Source organism: Colletotrichum fructicola (genome assembly GCF_000319635.2).
Source record: "Colletotrichum fructicola Nara gc5 chromosome Unknown KSG_Nara_v1_contig09, whole genome shotgun sequence".
NCBI lineage: Eukaryota > Fungi > Ascomycota > Sordariomycetes > Glomerellales > Glomerellaceae > Colletotrichum > Colletotrichum fructicola.
The window spans coordinates 2841675-2859571 of record NW_027094059.1 but is presented as its reverse complement, the minus strand read 5'-3'; the positions used below and the strand labels follow the sequence as shown (position 1 = coordinate 2859571).

At 49.9% G+C, this 17897-nt stretch overlaps 7 protein-coding genes across 7 annotated transcripts; 4 read left to right on the top strand and 3 right to left on the bottom strand.

The window, feature by feature from the left end:
- Positions 1 to 353: 353 nt before the first annotated feature.
- Positions 354 to 3944, top strand: CGGC5_v015100 (uncharacterized protein; the record flags this gene model as incomplete). Its single annotated transcript, XM_066153203.1, has 8 exons — positions 354 to 376; positions 432 to 520; positions 568 to 1356; positions 1412 to 1613; positions 1718 to 2704; positions 2778 to 3754; positions 3803 to 3879; positions 3924 to 3944. 8 exons carry the CDS (start codon positions 354 to 356, stop codon positions 3942 to 3944), a joined length of 3165 nt encoding a protein of 1054 aa, XP_066007540.1.
- Positions 3945 to 4836: 892 nt separating this feature from the next.
- Positions 4837 to 6297, bottom strand: gnl-1 (Gluconolactonase; the record flags this gene model as incomplete). Its single annotated transcript, XM_032027176.1, has 6 exons — positions 4837 to 5045; positions 5095 to 5271; positions 5321 to 5530; positions 5578 to 5685; positions 5744 to 6086; positions 6136 to 6297. The coding sequence occupies 6 exons, from the start codon at positions 6295 to 6297 to the stop codon at positions 4837 to 4839; spliced, it is 1209 nt and encodes a 402-aa protein (XP_031876450.1).
- Positions 6298 to 6933: 636 nt separating this feature from the next.
- Positions 6934 to 8007, top strand: CGGC5_v015098 (uncharacterized protein; the record flags this gene model as incomplete). The annotated part of the gene is made up of 1 exon (XM_032027175.1): positions 6934 to 8007. The coding sequence occupies one exon, from the start codon at positions 6934 to 6936 to the stop codon at positions 8005 to 8007; it is 1074 nt and encodes a 357-aa protein (XP_031876415.1).
- Positions 8008 to 11694: 3687 nt separating this feature from the next.
- Positions 11695 to 12142, top strand: CGGC5_v015097 (uncharacterized protein; the record flags this gene model as incomplete). The annotated part of the gene is made up of 2 exons (XM_032027174.1): positions 11695 to 12029; positions 12091 to 12142. The coding sequence occupies 2 exons, from the start codon at positions 11695 to 11697 to the stop codon at positions 12140 to 12142; spliced, it is 387 nt and encodes a 128-aa protein (XP_031876414.1).
- A 230-nt stretch (positions 12143 to 12372) lies between these two features.
- CGGC5_v015096 (uncharacterized protein) lies at positions 12373 to 13068 on the bottom strand (the record flags this gene model as incomplete). Its single annotated transcript, XM_032027172.1, has 1 exon — positions 12373 to 13068. The coding sequence occupies one exon, from the start codon at positions 13066 to 13068 to the stop codon at positions 12373 to 12375; it is 696 nt and encodes a 231-aa protein (XP_031876451.1).
- A 595-nt stretch (positions 13069 to 13663) lies between these two features.
- Positions 13664 to 14384, top strand: GSTF1-0 (Glutathione S-transferase PM239X14; the record flags this gene model as incomplete). The annotated part of the gene is made up of 2 exons (XM_032027171.1): positions 13664 to 13792; positions 13845 to 14384. The coding sequence occupies 2 exons, from the start codon at positions 13664 to 13666 to the stop codon at positions 14382 to 14384; spliced, it is 669 nt and encodes a 222-aa protein (XP_031876442.1).
- Positions 14385 to 16418: 2034 nt separating this feature from the next.
- Positions 16419 to 17666, bottom strand: CGGC5_v015094 (Isoflavone reductase-like protein TP7; the record flags this gene model as incomplete). Its single annotated transcript, XM_032027170.1, has 4 exons — positions 16419 to 16688; positions 16748 to 17083; positions 17200 to 17484; positions 17568 to 17666. 4 exons carry the CDS (start codon positions 17664 to 17666, stop codon positions 16419 to 16421), a joined length of 990 nt encoding a protein of 329 aa, XP_031876443.1.
- Positions 17667 to 17897: the final 231 nt, after the last annotated feature.

Sequence of the window (17897 nt, the reverse complement as noted above, 5' to 3'; positions counted from 1 at the left end):
GAGTGATCGCAATAATCACATTGGTGACTTCTTGCCTCAAGGGAATCAACAAACACATAGGCCCATCGGTCACATCGTCTGCGGAGATTGAAAAAGCCAATGAAACATTATATAACATTCTTTCGGTAACTTCAGGCTTCAAAACATACCTAGATCTTCATGACGAAGACGAAGACCACATGAACATTCTCGAAGTCCTCGCACCAGTTGTGACCGAGACATTGAACGCCGTACAAATCATCAAAGATTACGTAGGGAGTGGGCGTACTGAACGGGCTTTCCGAGGAGTCAGGTTCGACAGGAAACTGACCAAGGCCCTAAAGTCTCTAGATGAAGCCAGCAAAGTCTTCAAAATGGCTGTTTCAGCCAATCTGCAGTAGGTTATCTGCTCCACGTTTTCAAACTTCGCCAGCTCACAAGTATTGGCCCAGTACACTCGTGCTTGGAATGAAAGACTTCCTTCAAACCATACGAAACGATGTTCAAGAAGTCCAAGCAGCTCAAATAGCCGTTCAACGAGGTAAGTAGCATGAGACAGTGAAACTATCTTGTTCTGACGTATTGAAGACTACCTGTACAGCGATATCAGGGCTTGGTTCAATGCACATGAAAATGACGATGCAAGCAGCCGTATTCACGAAAGGAACTTATGCAATCGGCATGAAGGCAGTGGTGACTGGCTGCTGAGCCACGAAGCCTTCAAGAACTGGTCAGATGGCACACAAGTAAAGCTCTGGCTAAGGGGCTCACCTGGGGCGGGAAAGTCATTTCTTTGCTCTAAGGCCATCGAGAGCGTCTCCAGCAATCCCTGCAATATCTGCCTTTACTACTTCTACCCCATTGCTGGCTCACGAGACAACGAGAAGACAGGAAGTGCCGTGGAGATCACATCACTTCTAGTCGATCAATTGTTCCGTTACTTCTGGCGTCAGAACCAGAATATTGTTGTTCCCATAGGCGGTTACATTAGAGACCGGTCTAGGACTATGGAGTCACTTGCAAACGTGGTTCTACTGATTCTTCGACATGGAAATCAAAAGGACGGAGAGCCACGCAGCAGTTTGCACACAGCGGCGGTCAGACTTTATCTCTTCCTCGATGGCCCAGACGAAAGCGTAGACCCACACGCAGCCAGGGAGATCCTCATGGCCTTCGAAAGGATTGACGAACAGCTTTCAGTGGTTCAAAAGAGTTGGGTCAGCAGCCGAGACACAAATGAGCTGGGTTTTCTACGGCAGTGGGAAGTCATAAGTGTAGATGAACACGCTGAGGCTGACGTCAAAGGCTTTTTGCTATCTTCGGCGCCTCGATTCCCGAACATCACAGAGGTAAACAGAGATCTGGAGGGACAGACGTGTAAGATTCCGCATGGCGTGTGTTCAGTCGAGACTGAGCCTCTAACGTTGTGCAGTTGACGAGTGGGTACTACTTCGATTACAGGAAAGGTCGAACGGCAACTTCCTTTGCGCCAGATTAATGATCCAAGATCTGGAAGAACTGATGACCGTCGCGGACGTCGTAGCATTCGTTGAGTCCGAAGTGCCAAAAGGATTTGGTGAAAGTTACAGGCACATCTTCCGCAAATATCGGGAGGATCAACACAAATACGTCAGGTACAAGACCATTTCGACGTGTCTCGCTGTTTTCATTTTTTCACCTTCCCTTTCGCTTCTTTGCGTTTCAAGTCGGATGTACTCATCATTGACTTAAAAACCAGTCTTCTCTTCTCCCTCGTCGCCTTCGCTCGCCGTCCTCTTCATCTAAGTGAGATTCAAGAGGCAATAGCGCTGGCGCTTTCCGACCCCGCCAAGGGACTTGACAATTCAAAGAGTCCGTTTCGACTACCATTGCTTTTTGCGCCACTCATAGAAATCCAAAATGATCCCGAAGAGCCCGAAAACCCAACATGTTCTCTTTGCCACTCAACCGTTTATGAATTTCTAGTCATGAATCCTGACGTATTGAGGATCGGCGATTCAACGCATACTCCGTTCACCTACAACATCTCAGCTTCGCATATTGGGGACCTGTTTCTTCGATATCTCTCCCTCGACAGATATTCGAAACTTCTCCAAGTTCCTTCCGACAACAGCCATATGCCCACCAATCTAGGGTTCTACGATGCGAAGAATCACGGCATCTTATCATACAGTGCTAAATACTGGGACCGACATCTCGATGACATGGAGCCAACGCCGGAACGTCATCAAGAGCTTTGGGTCTTCTTGAGGTCGCCGAACTTCCAAACGTTACTGCAGATTCAGAGCCTGCTAGTGGCAGGGCACTTCTCACAATTTCAACATCGTGACAAGTCGGAAAACTTGGGGCTCTTGCATCGACGCGTGTTTCCTCTCTGGTTTGGATGGGATACGGGATGCATCGACGAAGATTATTGCAACGAGATTGAAAGAATCCGGGGCGACTACAGACACTTCGTTTGGGAATGGGGTCACTTATTGGAGCATGGCACCTGCGAATCCCCTCATCCAGGAAGTGATTCCCGTCAATGTGTTGCTGGGGGCGTCGACAGCTGTCTAAGTGGTCTTCTTGGACCCAACCACTTCATGCAGAACTTGAAGGAGAGGTATCCAAGCTTCATGCTCGCACACGGCCGTTTCCAATACCACAAGTCTAAACAGTTCGTCATAGGAGATACTGTTTCTGCGACAGGATCCCAGTTCATCGTAATCTCCTCACCATCGCAGTAGGAATAACCCGACCTGCTCAGAGGATAGTTTGAGCACAACGCAAAACTTGCCGCTAACTACTCGCTTTAGTGACTCGGTAGATGTCTGTCTTGACATGTGGGACCTGGAATCAACAAATACCCCACAGCTCATCTCGACGCGTACAATTTCCACTAAGTTCGATTTCAAATCGAACAATGGGCGATCGGTTACATTTTCTCACGCAATCGCCAGTTTTATTTCGGAACATCAAGATCATGAATCTACCTTCTTTGCAGACCAACTGAATGCCGACGCGAAGTACGAGCCTCTTTCAACCGACTTCGATACTCGGGATGGCATAGTCGTCGTTGCAACGCGCAACATCCACAAAAGAACTCGAAAACAGAAGATGCACAAGAACGTCAGAATCTTCCGAGGCAACGTTGAACCACTAGAGAACTCTGACTTTGATTCGTCAGAAGATGAAAGTGAAGAGGATTCGAGATACGAATATTCGTCAACCTCCAGCGATGACGACTTCGAGTCGGCTTGCGAGACATGCAGCGAAGGATCAACCGACTTCGATTCAGATACATCAGAAAGGGAAGGATCCGAGGACGAGAAAGATGAGGACGAGGAAGATGAGGACGAGTCTTCCGAACCGGAGGAAGAATTCGATCACTCTTCAGGAACTGGTGAGGAGCAACGCAATCCTGAAACACGGTGGGCCGAAAGAGTGATGTTCAACTACCAGGAAACGGCAGAAAGCAAACTTGATCTAGATGAAGAACTCCTGAAGCCAACAACGAAAGATCGTCCGACATATCCAGGCGTACCAGATCGATTCAAGAGCCCAAACGACCGCATCACAGCAAGTCTTTCTGTCTATGATGTCAAATCAGACAACGAAGTCTGCATGTTCCGCTTCAAGCGAATTGCTCCAGCCATGCTGTACCACTCCCCACCGGCACTGCATCCACAAAAGTCTCTTCTTGTTTGGCCGCTAGGTGGCGGTGAGGTGGTTTTTGCGGACTTTGAAGAGAAAACGTATTTTGTCCGAGCGTCAATGCCCACAACCAAAAATAGTAAGTTGTGCATCGTGAATTGTGCTATTTCTCTGGCTAATCACGTAGCCCGGCACATTTGCATGAAAACTCGATTCTCTCCTTGTGGAAGCTACCTCCATATTGCCAGCATTGAAGGACGCTTGGTATGCACTAAACCATCTCCATCGAGAGTTTCGAGCCCAGTCAGTACCAAGAAGTCCACGATTGAGCTATCGCTCTTTCTGACAACCCATCGCCTGTCCACGCACAAGACAACACGGAGCCCACCCAAGCGTGCTCACAAGGTAAAGCTTACGTTAGGCCAATTTAGCGGTCTGTCGCTCGCCAAGCTTCCTTTCACATTCACCTGGAGCCCTGAATATCTTTATTTCACTGTCACCGGCATCCGGCTCAATGTTTTCCGCATCAGTCTTTTCAAGCCTAACAACTCATCCGCGCCTGTTGTGACCACGCCAAAGTTCTCTATAATGCTTCCGCTTTCGGCATCGGGTCGGCAAATTTACTACTTGCCACCCGCACGGAAAGGACATGGCGAGGTTGACACAAGAAACGGTGTCGTTCTCATAGGTAGTTATGGCGCTCGCTTCCAGCGGGTTAAGTTGCAACACCAATATACGCCAATGGGAAGACGTCGAGGCATAGGCAGTGTTGCAAACATGGAGCTACTCAATTACCAGTGTCCAGCAGTAGGTTTCTTCCTGCGGGAAGATGCTGACCTGGGGGGGTGGGGTGAAATCGAGACAGAAGGTCAAACAGACGAGAATCAGGGCGTAGCGGTGGCAACGGATGCAAACAAACGGTCCAGGGATGGAAGACTGACAAGAAGAGTCGAAAGGTTCAATTGGGAGGATGATGTCGACCTGGAGGGAATATGCAATTGGTGCAATGGCCCGCTCTCTTTTAGGATCGAGTAAGATAGATGTTAGAAAGGGTACGAAGTACCGAGGGTAGTCTTTCTTTCAATGGCCACAGAAACTTGTTCGTCAACGTCGGGTATGAAATAAGGCTACTCTTCATTGGTGTTGGTGTATTCGTGAGTATTAAAGATACCTTCACCCCCTCAAAAGTCTTGGTGATGGACACAACTACACACGCGATGACTATTGTAAGTCTACGCCTGAAGCAGTGAGAGTCACATAAAACAGCTTTGTCTGCCCCGTAACAACCATGCGGCCGTTTCCAGCGAATTGAAAGTTTGCGGCAGTAGTGCCAGTGTAAATCTTGCCGATGAGCTTGCCGGAGGGGTTCCAAACATGAACGCCGTCGCCACAACCGGCGTAGACGCGACCAACGGAGTCAGTGTGGACACCTGTGAAGAGTTAGCTTGCGAAAAGGCTGCGGAAAGACGAATGACGAACCATCGGGGATGAAGGAGGCAGTGTAGGCAAACGTCTTGCGGTTCTCCCAAGTGCCATCTTCATTCACATCGAAGGAGTAGACGGAGGCGGGAGATGAAAGGTTACGGCCGTAGAATCCCAGAGCGATCCCGGTGTCGGTGACGTAGGCCTTCTTGCCATCGGGAGAGAAGGTAAGACCTATCCATGGTTAGGCGGGTTACTTTCAGCAGCGTCAAGGAGGACAAACCATTAGGCAAAGTGAAGTCATCAGCCACGACGGCAACGGCGCCGGTCTCGAAGTTGTAGCGGTAGACTTGGTTGCGCAGTCCGGGAGGAGGGCGGAAATCCTGTAGGAAGCCGTACAGGGTATCGGTGAAGTAAAGCTCTCCATTACGGGGGTTGATGACGACGTCGTTGAGCGAGTTGAATTGACGACCGAAGTAGTTGTTCAAGAGAACTAGGGGAATAAGCGAAATGCATCTTTGCGGTACTAAGGGAACTCACCGGTGGTGTTGAATGGAGCGACTGGGTTCATGAGATACAAGGCAGAGGTGATATCGTCACCTTGGCCTTCTCCAGCGAAGACGATGTTGCCCTTGTAGTTCGTACCACCTACATAGTAGGCATTCCTGTAAGCTGGTGTGATGCCTTCAAGTATCAAGTGACTTACCATTTGGGTTGATGACCTGGGGTTGCGACGGCACAACAGTGACAGTTGCGTTAGCCCGGGAACCTGTTCGCACAGCCTCGGCTTCCGCGAGTGAGATCTTCTGGATGATGGAAGACTTGTTCAGCCCAGTGCCTGCAGCAGGAGCACCGGCATTTTGAACGAAGAAGACCTCTTCGGTGGGAGGGTTCCACACAACAGCCTCGTGGAAAATAGGGTCGGTGTCAGAGGTAGCAATGAGGGTAAGCGACGGGTTCGGTCCAATGACATCGTAGAACTCGGCATCGTAGATGTGGAATGGTTTAGCCTCAAGTGACTCTTTCGTTACACCAGGCCAAAGGAAGAGCTGCATGAGAGTGAGCAGAAACAGCCGCAAGAGGATGGGAGCGACATACCGTTGAGTCGTTCGCCTCTGCAGGAGGGGGCACATTCTGCAGGACGTTGAAACTCTTCCAGTCAATTATCTGGGCTGTGGCGGGAACTTCGGCAGCGGTACAAAGTCCCATGCCCAGGGGCACTAGAAGACCTGCAGCGACTACAGCCAGCAAAGACGACATTGTTGGTTTCCAGGAGTGTTGTGCTTGGTGGTGTGTGACGAGGGGAACATGTTCCAGAGGTTGGGTACGAGGCGCTTTGTATGCTACCGTGGACGTCCCCGCGTTGATGGACCCTTGCATGTTTAAAATTGCATAGTCGCATCTGCCGGTGCATTAAGATGCTAGACTATTCCAATAATGACTGCGGTGAAGGGACAAAAAGATGGAGTGCGACTGTGCCAATGAAGTTCCCCCAGAACCCCCACTCCGAATTTTAGCTATTGCGGAGTAGTTCCCCGAGTCTTGGCAGTGGTTCGACTTGGTCGAATTTGGGCAAAGGTCCGTCTCCAGGGACGTTAGTGCTATAATGACCACGGCATCTAGAAAGTTAATGTATGTGCCAAGCTGTTGCTTCGCGACATGATCCTGTTGAAGGTCTAGGTCTAAGGTCTTGTGTACTTCCTGCGATGTATCGTTGGGGACACCAACGGACTCACGCTAATCAAGCAAGCTGAAACTCCTGTTTTTTGAGGAAGAATGATGTGTTTGTGATTCTTAAATGTCCGACAATGATAGCTCTTGGGTCGAGGATCTCTCGCTCTGCTAGACACATTGCTCCTGTTGTGTCATTGTTGACTTCATGGACCGTTGACAACGATGGCAGAAATTGACATCAACACCAGGATCATCGTTGCGATTGTTATTTGCGTGTTCATCAGCATTGCTTTCTACAACGTTCTTGAGCTTACCGTCTCAATCTTCACATCATTCAAAAGGCGCTCGGGATTGTACTTTTGGAGTATTCTTATCGCAACATGGGGCATCGCATTCAATGGGACCGGCTACCTGCTGAGGCACTTGTCCCTCACGACGAAACCGATCATCTACGCCACGCTCATTCTCATCGGCTGGTGTGCCATGATTACAGGCCAGTCAGTCGTCTTGTACTCACGCCTGCATATCGTTGTTCATGACCGGAAGCGACTGCGACTGGTGTTGTACATGATCATCGCCGACGCCATCTGGCTGCATATTCCCATCATCATTCTAGTCTATGGGGTCAACTCGGCAAACCCGGAACCGTTCCAGAATCCGTACACCATCTTCGAAAAGATCCAACTCACCGTCTTCTTCGTACAAGAGATCATCATTTCTGCGCTGTACGTCTGGGAAACAACCAAACGCCTTCGTCTCATGAACAGCATCGGCGATTTGCGCACCCGCAAGATCATGAACCACCTGATCTGGGTGAACATACTAGTTGTACTACTAGACGTGACGATTTTGGCCCTCGAGTTCACCAATCTTTACGACATACAGACAGCCTGGAAGCCGTTGGTATACAGTATTAAGCTGAAGCTCGAGTTCAGCATTCTCAATCGCCTCGTCGATCTCACACGAGGAGCCTCGAACAGCAGCGCCTACGTGCGCAGTCAAGGACATGGACAGGCAAACGACGTGGCTCTTGAAACATTCAACGGCGAGCGGTCGAGGCAGTTTACCAAAACTGACGAGCCTGAGTATGAGGTTCGCATTGGGAAAGGAGACAAAAGTCATGTGTCGCCGGCGACAAGTTCCTACCCGACAAAAACAACGGAGATCACGATTCACACCCATTCGCGGGCAAACCTCGGTAACTGCGACAGCGACAACATCAGCGAAGATCCAGACAAAGAACGAGAAGGAGACGTGTGTTCAACTTCGTCCGAAGTCCAGTTTGCGAGATATTAGCTGTTTCCAACCTTTTGGGTAAAAAGGAACACATCACAGGCTGAACAGTCGATAATTATTAGCGTTTATTACTTCTCATCCCGAATTTCATTTTTTGACGTTTGTTAACCTCCCATAGTTAGACTTCTTAATTGAGTGTTCAGCTATCGTCTAGACTCCTGCGACCGAATTACAGCTCATTGCAAATCGCCCCTTCGTGAACGCCCGCGCAAGACGAGGCTTGTGGATGCAAAGACCGGCTGCTAAGCGGACATCCGTCTCTTCCTGATTTGCGATTCAGATGGCAGACGATAGCCACATCATTTTTGGTGTAATGGGTAGTGGCAGCTTGAAGAGGGAGATGCCTGCCCCCTGGCGATTCGCGCTCTCTTCATATACCCCCATAGGTAGCCATAGAGGTTTCTCTATGAGCCATCCTCGCCCTCGAATATTTCCCCGTGAGAGTCATACGGCAGTCAACAAGGTGCGCCTCCAGGCGGCAAACTGCGAAGGAAAAAATTAGAAGGGAAGAAAGATAGCCACATCATAGTCCACCAGTCTACCAGCCAGATACCGGCCCACCGTATGTTAAGCTTAATTCAAGGCGGGTTTCTTCAAAGGCCGTTCGAGCTCATATTGGCCACTTGAACGTCTCCCGCTTCCGTTCCTACTTCTCCCGTGCTTCCAAGAACCCATCTGCCTCTTGATTGCTACCCTAATGGCAAATGCACGGACATGACCACAGGGATGACTGCTGTGCCCATCGGGCAGACTGTTACTTGACTACGTCGATTTGTCGCTCTCAGTGTTGTAACTTTGTGGTTCCTTGGCCTCATCTCCGTTGGGCTGCTGCTTTATTTCGCCCTTCCGATTAAGGTTCCATTGAGGATCGGAACCCATGATGCATGGACGTTGTAAGATGAAACCTTGTTTGGGCTTTCTTTAATGATCTCCTCGGGTGCGCTTCCATTGGGCTCAAAAGTGGTGCCACGCGGGACCACACGTACTTGGCAGATCGGTTATGGTGGCCGGTTACAAGCCTATGCCCACGTGGATACATGTTGATCCATTGACTTTATTTGTATCGTATTCCAAGAGCCTGGCCATCCATATCACAACATGGTACTTAGACAGAGTGAAGCCTTGCATTTGTCTTGCAGACAGGACCATTTGTCCACCCGGTTTGATGCCGTACGCCCAGTGTAATTTGTCACAATCGCCTCACACACAGCCCCTCCATCCGCTCCGTAAGTCTTGGCTCCGGCGGTGGGTTGCGTTGGGGTAGGCACCGCCCCCCCGTTCGCGCGGGACCTAAGGATCGAGTGCCAAGATCATTGCACAAAGTGCAAGATCTCTTGATGGTGCGACGTTGGCTCTACGGGCTTGTCGAGGAAGACTATTGAAAGGAAAAGGTCGATTGATTTGTCACAGCAAGACTATCTCCGAAGCATGAAACCAAGAATTGCAATCCCGGTATTTGCAACCTATCATCTATGCCCAAGAATGTCGCGACCGGAGCGAAGACTTTGCCTACAGTTCTTCGACGAATTGGACGATCAAGGTGCCATTCAGGGTTGCAAGGCGACTGGGAAGATGGATCTTGGTATTGAAGGAAATCTGGAATACCGAGGAGAATGGGAAAGGAGATGCAAGCCGCATCCTTGCTTGGGGATCCTTCGGGGTACTGAAGACAATTCCGGTTGGCTGTGTTCCGGACCCCACGCCGAGTAGCTCCCAGGGAGAATAGTAAATAAGTTTGACCCTGCATGACACCCTGAAGCAACACAAGCCGGCGTGCGAAGAAGATGTTCCATCTTCACGTCGTAAGCGGCCTCAGAAACTGGACTTCGGGGTTTCTACCTGGCCGAATATGGCATGATAGCTTATGCTTCTTTCTTCAATCCGCCGAACCCGGGAAGTCTCGCCGTTCATCTTGTTCATGTTACAATGCGGTGTTTCATTTTGGCCCCCAGCCATCCCGGGATAGAGGCCAAAACCAGATGGTCTTTATCACCATCGGAAGCCAAGACACAATAGCCAAGTATCGGGCTGGGAGCAGCCATCTGGTCTCGAGAGTCTCATGCGATGAGATGTTCAGGCATCAGGGGTGAAAGATCGAAGCCGTCCTTGCCAACGTCGGGACTTTTTTCTGCCCGACTAAAGGAACGCTCCCATTCTCGAAGATTGAGCCGTGCGCCCGGAGCAGGTTCAGGTGCATTCCCACCCTCCCAGCGTCAACCCCGCGAACCCCCGGCCCACGTCATTGAGGAACACAGGATAGGATATCAAGAGCGCATGGAAAAGCCAACCTTGCATTGCGGGAAATTTGGATTTGATATTTTGTGCACTTTGAAGCCCCCGGTGTGAGACGTTCATGGTCAACACAGCCTATCTGCATATGAGATTGGGAAAAATGAAAAGTAACCATGAGTGTGCCCCTTGCTCTAAGTTATGATGCTGTTGGTGCTAGGTAGCAGGCCTCTTAGCCAACCGTGATGGCGAGATTCGGAAATTGGGAATGTTCTGGTTCGTTTTTACCACATGGTAGTTGGGGACATGGGTTGTGATGTTGCCAGACTGCAGGAAGAGATGGTATTGACCTGATATGAGCGGCGCAATCTCTTTCGGCGACCAAACTTCAGCCCTATACCCACTACTCATGAGCAACAAAGTATGGCAGGCTGTCTTGACGCCGGCCTTGTTTTCAATCTCCCAGGGGAGCGATATCCCACGGTGGCGCCGGAACCGAAAGAAGCTGACCAAACGCTCCGGGTCGCCCAACATTTCAGGCTGCCACCTGAACTTTGAGCATATTCCATGTTCAGGTCACCAATAGCTCATACCTTGGACTGCGCCCCTGCATAGCGTTGTTACTTCCGTGATGGTGGGGACGTTGGATGCAAGAGCCGGCCGGTCTGCCGTCGCTCGAAGCTTGGCAGGAGACAAACCTGCGGGTGGAAGAGCCTAAACACCCGGTGAGACGGCAGCCCATACAGCGTCACAATGACACCGTGCCACACCGGTTTTGTCTGTTTCTCATGCGCAGCGCAAGCCACTTTCTTACCACGGCGGGACGTCAGCATGCTGCGTGACACTTTACTGTCTGTCATGATCGGCAAAGGCGTCTTCAGCGTCAAGACCAACAGGCTGTCTGATATTCAATCATGGTACTGATCTGGCCTCTCGTTGGAGGGCGTCCGTATGTAAATAGTCCTATCATCTCCTGAAAGAAGCATAATATTTCGCCCAGGCACCTAGTTCGGCGGTCAGTCTTGACCCTCCTCGGGAGAGTGAGTCAAAATATTTCAGGTTGAAAGAGACCTCTGTCAATGAAATGCGAATGCGAGCCATGCGTATCAGCGGCAACTCCCGTGGCTCTAAGTTCGGAGGATGCCGAGTTAAAGACATCACTTGGCTTCATTTTGCGCAAGATACTTCGAGGAAATCGCAATTGCGAGTCAGACCCAATGCCTGTGAGGTGCTCTATCTGGGACACCCGAACGGTATGTGGTTAAGCGGGAAGCGCGTATTACTCAAACCAATGTCGGCCGTTCCGCCCTACAAACCTTAACGGCGGGCTGGCTGCAGCATCCCAGTGCCGTTCATCCGATGTCAATACAAAGTGTTCGCACTTCAGTTGACTTTGGAACTCAATACGTTGTGTTAACCTTCTCTTTTTCCCGGTCGTCAGTTATTACCAAGACCATCATGAAGCTCGCATTGGTGTCCTTCATTGTAACTTCCGTTTCTGCGTGGTCGGTCACATTCTATGACCATGACCAGTGTGCTGGTGGAACGACATTCCACTACGGCGGCGGCTCCAACACCGGGACCGAGCACCTCGCTCAGTGCTTCACAATGACTAGCATCAACAAGTCGTACGCCAACTATGATGCCAAAAGTGTCAACATCGTCTTTGGAGGTTGTACCATTGACATATTCACGGATCGTTTGACGTCGCCGGGACTTGCGGGGTGTGTGGCGTCAATCAGCGAGCCATCCGACTGGCAACGTATCAATCAAGTACAGGATGGATGTATTCAGTACGTTTGATTATGACGTCTGGAGCGTCGTGAAGAGAAGTGCTAACTGGTGTCCTTCAAGGCTGGATAAGTCGAAACTGGGAAAGTGGCAGGCCTGGTCGGTTTCATGCTGAGTATTGCGCTGAGACATATATAATTCAATGACCAAAGTTTTGGTAGTGTTGATCAAAGGCGATTCAATTGACACATTGGAGGGGAGATACCGGAGGTCGGCGTTGATTTGGCCGACAGTGGCTTGAAGCGGACGTGAATAATTCAACAATGGTGAGGCAAGTAAGATCTTATTGGATCATCTAGAATAAATCCTCATACTACCTTCAGAGTTGCAAAACCATCGCCGCTGTCAATCCCGTATTACCACTGCACTTTCGATGAAGAGACCCTCAACTGCAACCTTGACGAGAAATCTTGCCGCACTACCAACACTGACGCTGTCAGTCACGCGTATTCCGGCACCGTCGCTACCCAGTGTCTCCACTTCCGCCTTGGTGTTGGTCTGACTCGGTAACTTAGGGTCATCGAATTCGAGTCTTACTGCCCTAACAAGTGTCCACTCCATCTCTGTAGAACGGATCTCCTTGTCCACGAGACCGTGGTCTTCCAGGGCGAACTTGATGTTGGTCCAGCTCATGAATGCCTTCGAAAGCCATGGCATCTTCGACCAAGAATCACCAACGCCAGCTGTCGACATGACCACGATACGACGGACGCCGGCCTGCTGGAGAACTTCGCAAGCATTGGCGCATGAGTCGGCTAGGAAGCGGAGAGGTGAAAGCTGACGTGCGAAAGGGCTGTCAGACTCGCGGACTGTGTTCAGGGTGATGATGGCGGCGGAAGGAGTTAGAGGAGGCGTAGCCGAAAGAGCTGATGAGATATCAGGCTTTGATAGCGGCGATCCAGTGACGATGGTGAGGCCAGGACTGTCTGGAAGACCGCCAGGAGAGCGGGCGAGAGCTACTGCTGTATGTCCTTGAGACAAGAGTTCAGACACAACATGTTTGCCAGTACGCCCTGTCGCGCCGAGAAGCAGGAAGTGCATGATGACAAGTGAGAAGAGGATCAGTTTGGGCTTGTAATCTACTGTCTAAGCGTGCAGCCGATTCGAAAGTAAAATGAAACTACTGAGATTGGATTTTTCAATGCTACCAAAACAAATAGGCATGTCAATGTATTTAACGTTGACGGACCAACGATCGGTCGCACACAGATCCAACCCTTAAGAACTGTATTTCTGATGAAAGATGGTCATGAGACCGCAACACCTACGCCTAGAATTGCATTTACGGTGTCTGCCGATTGGCTGGCTCGGTCCGGATACTACAAACGGGCTCGGACGACACGGGACCCACCGGGCGGCACGGCCGGACGATTAAATCGGGGAAGCGGGCGCTGTCAGCACGTAGCCTGCGCCCGCGCTAACTCGATCAAGTAGTGTGAGCGAACCGGCCAACCATATGTAATGATGGCGGTTCGAGTATCATGTGTAGTGTTGTTGTTTGTGAGGCAAATCTTCGGTGCAAATGACTATAAAACAAGGCAACTTTGTCACAATTTCCCCCCAGGTATCCAAGGTCATGTCGAAGTTCATCACCAACAACGGCAGAATTCTGTCGCAAATATTACACTCCTCCAAAATGCCAGCATTCACTCTATATGGCGCCCGTGGCTCGACCAACACGGATCGTGTCCGTTTGACTCTCGCTGAAGGTGGCTTCACGGACTATGAACTTGTCCTGATCAACCTGCAAAAGGGGGAACAAAAAGTACGTGAACCGACATCTCCCGAAAGTAATGTGCTGACACCACCCCGCACAGTCGGAAGAGTATATGAAGAGACACCCTTGGGGTAAAGTCCCAGTTGTCATCTTCCCCGACGGTTTCACTCTCTATGAGAGTAGGGTTATCTGCAAGTACCTCGCCAAGAAATACTGCTTCCCGCTTCTACCGCCCGACTCCGACAGGGAAGCTACTGCACTTTTTGAACAAGCGCAGTCGGAGGAGATGTCTTACTTTGCCGACCCCGCAGGTAAAATTGCGTTTGAGAAGTTTGTGAAGCAGAGATTCATGGGCTTGCCTCCTGATGAGACCGTCGTGTCAGGAGCAACACGGTCCATCGAAGCCTTTTTTGACGTTGCAGAACGTGCATTGCAACACAGCGACTACATGGGTGGGGAGGACTTCACTCTCATGGACATTTACTATATACCCCTGATCCAGAGGCTCGTTGCATGCGGATATGCAGATCTAATCCTCGGTCGAAAAGCCGTGAGTGCATGGTGGAACCGCGTCATCAACAGGCGAGCCATACAGCAAGTCCTGACCGCTGATAAGGAGGCTGCAAAGGCGACACAGTGATATGGTAGTAAATGAGGTAATTAGATATCGATTGTGTTATATAAAATATTGCAGATGGTTTTATTACATTGAAGCTGTTGAAGTCCATTGCATGCCCAAGTTCACTTGTGAGAGTCGACAGAAATCCGTCAACACATCAAGTACTCGTCAACATGCTGGATCCGACGCACGTTCTTTACTATCAGCACCCCTGTAACCTCGATAAGTCTTTAATCCTTCCTCTACATTATTTGCCACAAGGCGCAATTGCTCAATCTCGGCCGGTCGCTTCTCGTCATACTCTAAATCGCAGGAGATTGCCCCTAAGAGCACGATATGCAGTGTCCGATAGAACAAGCGTAAGAAAGTTACTGACAGAGGCTCTCGTTGCGGAGCTTTTGCGTCCGAATGAACGTGCTCAAATATTGAGTACCACGATTTCAAACTATCCAGGAGAGATACCTTTTCGGAAACAAGTAAGAGGGCCATTGCTATCGACTCAACATTCGAAACCTTATAGAGGAATTCAAGCGTCCTTGAGGCAATCCTGGTAAGAAGCGTGCGCATGTCGGGTGCTATGGGACGAGCAGGGACAGATTCAGATTCCCCAGACTGTTGGTGAGACAACACCGGGCATGCACCCGTGGCTGTTTCCTTAATGTCTGTTGATGCCGGAGAATCTGCAAATTTGCATGGTGCAATGAAAAGTTTGAGGACGAAGACGTCGAGTAGAGGAATCTTGCCATGGCTTGCCGGTATCAACTTGTCTCTCCCAATCAACAATGGCCGTGCCCGATATTCATGCATGATACTAAGTCCCTGAACAAGATGCTGAGCTACTGCTGAGTAATTGCCGCGCACCTGCTCGATGCTGAGGAATATTTGGCAGCAAAGCAACGCCGACCTTATTTCGTCGGAGCCCGGAGACGACAGTTTGGACGCTAGGCCCCCTAAAGCCATGCAGTATTGCTGAACCCCATGGTCATAGTCTCGACCCGACTTCTGTCCTAAAGAGGAAAAGGCAAAATCTTCGCAAGTCTCGAGATGCTTTCGGAGAATTTTAAGGGATGAAACTGCCAATCGGACTGATGGATCAGTTACACTGGCTTGTATGATTTGTTGAGCCTCTTTATCGCAGGCAAGGTCCACGTCGAATATGGTCTTGGTTGAGAAGTAACGGCCAAGAAGATGAACGTCTTCACGAGTGATCTCAATCTCAGCCATGTTCGGTCTGATGGACTGTATCCTGGCCATATCCAACTTGGCACCTGCCGAGTCAGATGTGTGGTTTGTCAAAACGAGTCGAAATGGAGACTCGTAACCGTCACAAGTACGGCCTGTGCTCGTGCACCTGTGGCAAAGGGGCTTGTTCTCGTCACATTTGATCTTCCTTTTTCTGCTACCGAGTCAGTGGGATGACTGCAAAGATGTATCCCCGGCTGGACCCTGATTTCTAGGGCTAGCGCCGACGATATGATTCGAGTCTTACTTGCATGTTGCGCATCCAGTTTTCACCTTAGTTCTACTTTGAATGGTGCGTTTTCGTGACAGAAGGCCGCCAATGATTTCTGCGCTGGGTGGTTGAGGCATGCTCGGGGGCCAGCTGCGCCGCACAGATCTGCGACGATTCGAAGCAAAAGATGGATGACTTAGTGCATGTTCATGGCCAGAGGCGAAAAGCGGGCAACTCGCTTAATATAGAAAGGTTCGCTTCATGTGAGCTAAGTTCATTATATAAGCGTATCCAGTCCTGAAGATGGTAGGGGTTTCAAGCCACAAGTAAGCGCTAGTCCACCTGCATATGAACATGGTCACAACATCGGCTGCTCGCCCATGAAGGATGAAAGAAGATGACCCCCTCTTCATGGTAAACTGGAACGCCGTGTTGGGAGTCTATTTGCGCCATAACGTCTATTGTATTGTAGGATTTGAAAAGCCTCGATAAAAACCTAATTTTGACATTCGCAACGATGTCTCTAATTCCTTGCCTTTAAACCGCTTCCCCAGTGCCTCTAAACTTTGTATGAATCTGAAACAAAGAGGCCGAGTCACGTTTTATTTCGCAGAATATGGGATTCGTCTCTTGCCATCTAAGGTCTCTTGGAAGAAATCTCGGAAGGTGGTCGGCTTGAAATCGGGGTACAGATCTCCAGCCACGATGTAGCCCAAGTGCTTGACGCCCTCCGGGCTATTATCGCAGTCGATGAAAGAGGAGTAGTAATATTCCAGCCACAGCTTACTGACAAGTAGAAGATAGTTATTCGAATCGCTTTGGAGCTGAGAGGCTGCGCCGAAAATCATGGATTTGAGCTCTTCCGCCGAAACCTGTATGAAAAGAGCTTATCAGGTTACGCTGCAGCAACGATCGGGAGTTGACAACATACATGCTTTCGGGTGACAGTGTCCTCCGTGAGCTCTTCAGCAATGGCGAACATTTCATTGAAAGACATGCTTGCTCCCGCAGCCATAACCCGCTTGTTGACAGTCCTGGAGTCAACTATGATGCGAGCGACGAACTTTCCGACGTCTTCGTTGTCAATTACGTAGGTTTTCATGTTTCCATCTTCAGGGACCAAGTTCCTGAGGAAGTCCGGAAGTGCAATAGCATGATCAGTTCTTCCGGACGGCACTTCAGGTATGAAGCCGTTGTACCACCAGCCGACGTCGATGATAGTGTAAGAAATTTTGCATCTTTCAAGCTCTTGGTAGATCTTCTCCTTCTGTAAGTAGCGAGGTCAGCGGCTGTTCAAAGTGTGAAGCACATGCATGACGAATCAGAGGGGTCCTTGAGTCTTGGGAGCACCACGCCAAGGCGGGAAACAAGATTTAATCGTACCATGATTTGCACAGAGGAGATACCATTTGGGTCAAGAGCCATCGCAAAAGCAGTTGGGATGAACCGCTTGATGTTTGCCAGTTTGGAAGCTCGGATCAGGGGGAGTTGGCAATCGAGCGCATTGGGGGGCACGGACGCAATGACAACATCTTGGCCTTCTAGAACCCTAGCAGCGTCAACTTCTGGCCCTTCTAGATTGATAGCTACGATTTCGACGCCGCGCTGAGCTAGCTTAGCATAGGCCGGCTTCGAAATTGAAGAGGGCCGGACCAGAGCTGTGACTTCCTAAACAGCAGCATTAGCTTCCATGTTTAATACCAATGTGTCAATCATGCGCCATAAATGACATGACGGGAATAAATACCTACAAAGCACGGAGTCGTTGATGCGAGAAGCTGATCTACAATCAGGCCCGCTGACTCGCCGGCGGCGCCGTAAACGGCAACCTTAATGGCGTTCGAGATCATTCTGACAGTTAGTAGGTCGTCAGAGCTGACGCTTTGATTTCAGGTTGAGTTTAAGTGCACTGAATTGATAGGTAGGTACTAACTACCTGATTGATCTAAGAATTATATACTACACTGGCCTACAACCGCGCTTCAGAACACTGCGACAGAGACGACTCCCCTTACCAAGCAAGCAAGATGATCGCGCATCCTCTTCTTCGGAATAACAATAGGATCATTGCGCCTTAGCTG